The 6,714-nt window shown below is 36.9% G+C and overlaps 2 protein-coding genes across 2 annotated transcripts; both read left to right on the forward strand.

Moving 5' to 3' along the window:
* The first annotated feature begins 23 nt into the window (after nucleotides 1–23).
* On the forward strand, nucleotides 24–1,852 carry LOC120261076 (G-type lectin S-receptor-like serine/threonine-protein kinase LECRK2). The gene has a single exon (XM_039268752.1). The coding sequence runs from the start codon at nucleotides 57–59 to the stop codon at nucleotides 1,632–1,634; it is 1,578 nt and encodes a 525-aa protein (XP_039124686.1). The 5' UTR covers nucleotides 24–56; the 3' UTR covers nucleotides 1,635–1,852.
* Nucleotides 1,853–3,064: 1,212 nt separating this feature from the next.
* On the forward strand, nucleotides 3,065–6,344 carry LOC120261077 (extensin-like). Its single transcript, XM_039268753.1, has 2 exons — nucleotides 3,065–5,728; nucleotides 5,819–6,344. Exon 1 carries the CDS (start codon nucleotides 4,187–4,189, stop codon nucleotides 5,681–5,683), a length of 1,497 nt encoding a protein of 498 aa, XP_039124687.1. The 5' UTR covers nucleotides 3,065–4,186; the 3' UTR covers nucleotides 5,684–5,728; nucleotides 5,819–6,344.
* Nucleotides 6,345–6,714: the final 370 nt, after the last annotated feature.

Raw genomic sequence — 6,714 nt, forward strand, 5'->3', positions numbered from 1 at the left:
GTGACCAGAGCTACAACCCAAATACCATTCACCTTGCGAGGCTTGAACCAAATGGAATGCTGCATGTATATGCCTATGATTCATTGGAGAACACATCTAAAGCTGTAGGTAAATTTCCAGATGATGAGTGCGCTGTGAAGGGTGTATGTGGGCTCAACAGTTACTGCACGTTCTCTGGAGGAAAGCAGGTGTGCTTGTGTTTGCCTCATTTTGATAAGATCAGTGAGGATACTCAGGCTGGATGTCACAGGAACTTCATTTCGACTGCCTGCCTGGGTGTTGGTGATAATCATACATACTACAACACCATGGATGAGGTGAAGAATGTCCAGGGGTTCACAGAGCTTCTACCTACCATGACAAAATTGACAAGCAAAGACGATTGTAGACAAACATGCTTGGATGATTGCAACTGCGACATTGCAATATACTACGAAAATAATGGTAGTTGCTCCAAAAAATCACTGCCTTTGAAGTATGCATGGAAAACCACAGACACAACTGATCCGGATATAGTCTTCATCAAGAGAACTGCTCACAGGAACACAACAGTTCAAGGCCTTGATGTTGTTCCCCGTACTGTAATCAAGAAAGAGTTCAGTGGTGCACCTCTAATAGTCTTCGTAGCTATTGTTTCTGGGTTGATCATTTCCAATCTCGTCTTTATTTTCATAGTATTCAAGTGTCAAGTTGGAATGTGTAGAATGATATGGAGAAGCAAACAGCTGGCCTTGACGGATGAGATTGCGCCGAGATCTTTCTCATACTATGAGTTATATGAGGCTACTGAAGGTTACAAGGAAGAGGTGGGGAAGGGAGCCTTTGGGACTGTGTTCAAAGGCACCTTAACGAGCACCAGGAAGTTGGTAGCAGTGAAGAAGCTTGAGAAGGTGGTGGAAGAGGGTGAAAGAGAGTTCCAAACAGAGATGAAGGCGATTGGAAGAACACACCATAGAAATCTAGTCCGACTGCACGGCTACTGCAATGAAGGCTCTAATAGGCTTCTAGTGTATGAGTTCATGAGCAATGGATCACTGGCTGACATCATCTTCAAGCCTGATCATCAAAACAGACCTTCTTGGAAAGAAAGGTTGAGAATTGCATTGGATGTGGCCAGAGGGATTCATTATTTGCACGAGGACTGTGAAACGCACATCATTCACTGCGACATAAAACCGCAGAACATTCTAATGGATGAGAACTGGACCGCAAAGATATCGGATTTCGGGCTGGCCAAACTGCTAATGCCTACTCAGTCAAGAACATTCACTGGCATCAGAGGAACAAGAGGATATCTCGCACCGGAATGGCACAAGAACATACCTATAACTGTGAAGACAGATGTTTATAGTTTCGGTATTGTGCTGCTAGAGATCTTGTGTTGCAGAAAGAACATGGAATTGGAGACTGAGGCAGATCAGATCATACTTTCAGAGTGGATTTACAGTTGTTATCTTGCAGGGGAATTAGAGAAGGTCATGCTGGATGAAGAAGTAGACATGGTGGAGTTTCAGAGGGTGGTCAAAGTGGCGCTTTGGTGCATCCAAACTGATCCAACTCAATGTCCTACTATGAAGAATGTGATCATTATGCTGGAGGGGTGTGCAGAAATCTCTTCTCCTCCGCATCCATAGTTGGAATATACTTCAAGGTGCACTTATCTATGTTAAGTTTTAATGGGATTGACTAGTTTTAGTCTTAGATCAGTATATGTGGTCTGTATATAAGGCATTATAAGTAAATTATCAGTGTGGTGTGTGCTCGCCCATCCATTGAAATGTGGAAATATTGTTAGAATTGAGTGTTTGTGCTCATCTATCAGTAAGTACTTCTCACAGTACGCTTGCATAATTCTTTTACTTACAACAGTTTGCCTTGTAGAAGACAAATGTCTTGCAACTGGCGTCAGAATGAACTAAGGGGCCGTTTGGTTCCCGGATTGGGAATGGAAAGGAGTGAAGGAGTAATGAAAATGAGGAGGAGTGGAGAGGGATTGGGAATGAAGGATGTGTTTGGTTGGTAAGGTATAAGAGGGTAGTTCATTAGGAATGGGAAAAGTAAAAGAAGAAAATATGGTAAAATGACCTTTATAACCTTGATAGAAATAAATAACAATATATATAACATATTAAAGTAAAAAAAATATTTGAATCAATTGTTATTTATAATTAAATTTATTTATTTATTTCTTTATTATTTGAAACAATTGTTATTTTAAATATTTGTTAGTATTATGATTAAATTTTTATTAATTATTATTTAATTATGATTTGTATGTGATAACTATTTTTTTAAAAATATTAAATTTACTTTTATTATTACAAATGGATATTTAATTTTTAATAACTCATTAGATAAAATAAATATTATAAAATGATAAAAATAACTTTTTAACTTTTTTATACGCTTATGTAAATAAATATAATTATATATATAATAATTAATTTTTTTAAGTGACAACTATTTTTAAAAAAATATTAAAAATATTAAAATGATTTCAATATTATAAATAAATATTTAATTTTAATAGCTCATTGGGATCATTAATTATTTATTAATTATCGTGTTAATCATATATCAAAATTAAAGAGCTTTTTATAAAACTTAAATTGCTAATTATAAACTTTCATTTTTTTTAAAAAAAAATTTATACTTTGACATTAATAATTGAATGTTAAAAAATGAATGTAAAAAAAATTAAATTAAAAAAATGGTAAAATAGGATACATGGTTTCAATGCAAGGGCAAAAGTGTCATTTTATCTCCAAGGCATCATAAAGGAATGAAGAATCCTCTCAAATTTGAGGGGATTGTGATTACCAATGACACATGATTTTACTCCTTCCCCATGCCTCTCTCACTCCCATGCATGTACAACCAAACAAAGGGTTGGACTCATTGATGGCTCATTCCCATTCCAAGCATGCCAACCAAACACCCCCTAATTATTATGTAAACTCTACTCTACTCTACTGCAAGAAAGATGAATAATTAAATGTAATATGAATAACATCTTATAATTTTGATCTAAATAAGAGTTCATATTAGAAAAACAAGTTAAACAATTAGGAAAAAAAAACATATTTATTCATTGAAACTAATGATTATTTGACTAATCAATGTGAAATCATTACTACAGCAGATAATTAGCATCAAGAAAACAGTAAATCAGTCACATCTTTAATTTAACAAGAATCGGTTATGGGACCACAAGTCAAATTAGTTTTGGATGCATATGTGTGAGAGGTGAACTGGACCTAAATTTCAGGCTTCCCTCCATTAAAATAGTGGTTGCCTGGTTGGAAAAATACATACAGACAAAATAATTTAATTGTCACTTTTTGTTTCATTAATCTCAAAATTATCTAAATAACATGCACTCCATACATATTTACCTCACGTCCTGTCCACTTTCTTCTATCACCATGTGCTTTTTCCCTCATAGTCAAAGAGTGATTGTATAAGATTCCCATCCAGCTTCACTAGACTTGGTCATCAGTGGCCCAATTATTATTTAATAGCTATCTATATTTATATATATACATATAAGCTTAGATCTGCGAATAATATATTAGTCTTGATTCTAGACCCAATTTGGCTCGAAGTCATGCATGTGTATTCTAACAAGGTTTGCCTCAATCCACCAATATTAAAGTTAGAACTTCATTTGAACAATCTAGGCACCTTCTCCATGCATATTTAAACTAAACATATCAAATACTAGTTCCATGAAAACCAATTAAGAGCAAGTTACCACACTACTTGATGAAAATTACTAGCCAAATCTGACACATTGATTATAGTTGTATCACTAAATAGTCTCATAGCAAATTAGAGTAAAAATATCATGTGTTAAATGTATGACGTGGATGAGATATAATTACTAGGATTCTTAGATTCCCTCTTTGAAGTAGTAATGTAATATTAACTCTCTTCAAAGATGAGACTAGTCAAAGGCATCTCTAAATGCATAATACAATATTGAGTTTACAAGTCAAATCTAAGATGAGAGTTAATAAAAGTTGTCCCACATGGCATTGGGCTTCCTGCATTTTCCTTGTTTTCAATTACCCAAGTTGATCATTGTCAGCAGACTCAGCGCCCCTAGGTAAAATTGTCTAGCTATATAAGAAGATGAAGACAATGTGTTTTAAAACCAAAAGACACGCTTAGATAGCTAGTGAAGATGAGTAAGAAGATAGGAGAGGGAGCCTTCATGGCTTCCCTCATCCCTACCATTCTAATACTTGTCATCTCTCTTAGCCTTCCTCTTGAAACTCAGGCAAACTACTTCTATGGTTTCAGTCCTCCACCACCCATCAAACACTACCAGTACACCTCACCACCACCACCACCTCTTCATGTTTACAAGTATGCTTCACCACCACCACCGGATCCAGTTTATAAGTATAATTCACCTCCACCACCTTATCATTGGTCCTACAAGTATGCATCGCCACCGCCTCCTCATCATCCAGCTTACAAGTACAAATCACCTCCACCTCCTCAACATTGGTTCTACAAGTATAAATCGCCACCACCACCTACTCATCCAATTTACAAGTATAAATCACCACCACCACCATCTCATGATCCAGTCTACAAATATCAATCACCACCACCGCCACACCACCCAGTCTACAAGTATAAATCACCACCACCTCCTTATTATCCAGCTTACAAATATAAATCACCACCCCCTCCTCATCACCCAGTCTACAAATATAAATCACCACCACCACCATCTCATGATCCAGTCTACAAATATAAATCACCACCACCTCCTCACCACTCAGTTTACAAGTATAAATCACCACCACCTCCTCACCACCCAGTATACAAGTATAAATCACCACTACCACCATCTCATGATCCAATCTACAAATACAAATCACCACCACCACCTCACCACCGGGTTTATAAGTATAAATCACCTCCACCTCCTCATCATCCAGTTTATAAGTATAAATCACCCCCGCCTCCTCACCACCCAATCTACAAGTATAGATCACCACCACCTCCATCTCATGATCCAGTCTACAAATATAAATCGCCACCACCACCTCGCCATCCAGTTTACAAACATAAATCACCTCCACCTCCTCACCATCCGGTTTACAAATATAAATCACCTCCACCTCCTCACCACCCAGTCTACAAGTATAAATCACCACCACCGCCATCTCATGATCCAGTCTACAAGTATCAATCACCACCACCGCCACGCCACCACCCAATTTACAAGTATAAATCACCTCCGCCTCCCTATCATCCAGGTTACAAATATAAATCACCACCACCTCCTCATCACCCAGTCTACAAATATAAATCACCACCACCACCATCTCATGATCCAGTCTACAAATATAAATCACCACCACCGCCTCTCCATCACCCAATCTACAAGTATAAATCACCACCACCTCCATACAAATACATATCACCTCCTCCTCCTACTCCCATTTACAAATATAAATCACCTCCACCTCCCACTCCAATTTACAAGTACAATTCACCGCCTCCTCCTATCCCAGTCTATAAGTACAAATCACCACCACCTCCTCCACCACCAATCTACAAGTATACATCTCCACCACCCCCAATCTACAAGTACAAGTCACCGCCGCCACCAATCTACAAGTACACTTCTCCTCCTCCTCCTCCTCCTCCTCATCACTACTAACAAGAAATGCAACAAGAGTGTAGACCACAAGGTTCTTATAGCTATGTAAGTCGTCTTTGTTTACTACTTTTCATTCAATAATATGGAAATTATGTCCACAAGCAATTCATTAATTATGCCTTCCCTTTCTTGTAGAACACAATGCATTTATTTAAAGTTACCTTTGCTGCTATATTGTGAAGACTGTGGGTGATGATGATGCATCAGTAATGAATAAATTTGTCCTTTATTTTTTCATGTTCACTTTAAAAGCATGTGGCTCTGATGGCTTTTCCTAAGTTGTGCCCTTTTTCTAATTTTCAAATATATAAATTGGTATCGTCTGAAAACTCCAAAACACATGTATTCTCTCACCAAATCACTACCTTCAAACAAATTGTGGGAAACGAAATTAAGAATTGCAAAATGATCACAAACTTACAAAACGAAAGTGAGGAATGTGTCAAAAAACTAATCCAAAAACCATAAAAAAGAAAACCTCACTGTAATTTGTGATTCTACACCAAATTCTAAATGCCCTAATACCTTATTCGATCACCGAGACTAATAAAAAAACACAAAATCCAGCAATTGGGAAGAGATGGACATGGATAACAATCATCCATGTTTTCATTGTTGGTTCATACCAGCATGATATTTCATGGAAAACAAAGGAAACAAAAAAGACACTCACCGGAGACAGAAACCCTAATCTGAGAAGGAACCACCGTTTGCTAGTGAGGTCATTGGTGTGATAGCGGTTGCAAAGGGGAAAGAGCACGGGAGTAGATGAGTTCATCCTGTCTAGTTCCAGAACTAGGATAGTCTGACGGTTTAATTGTCATAGAGGTCCCTATAATTGTGTATTTTCTGGTCCTTTAATCTTTTTAATATTTTTAGTTACAATGAAGTTCTTATACTTAGTCGAATTAAATCATTCTAATCCACAATAATATTTTTAGGTACAATTAAGTCATTGCAATTTACACTTGCTCATCTACACAGCGAACTAAAATGACCTAATTTGACTAAATATAATGACTTAATTGTAT

Source organism: Dioscorea cayenensis, chromosome 5, assembly GCF_009730915.1.
Source record: "Dioscorea cayenensis subsp. rotundata cultivar TDr96_F1 chromosome 5, TDr96_F1_v2_PseudoChromosome.rev07_lg8_w22 25.fasta, whole genome shotgun sequence".
Taxonomy (NCBI): domain Eukaryota; kingdom Viridiplantae; phylum Streptophyta; class Magnoliopsida; order Dioscoreales; family Dioscoreaceae; genus Dioscorea; species Dioscorea cayenensis.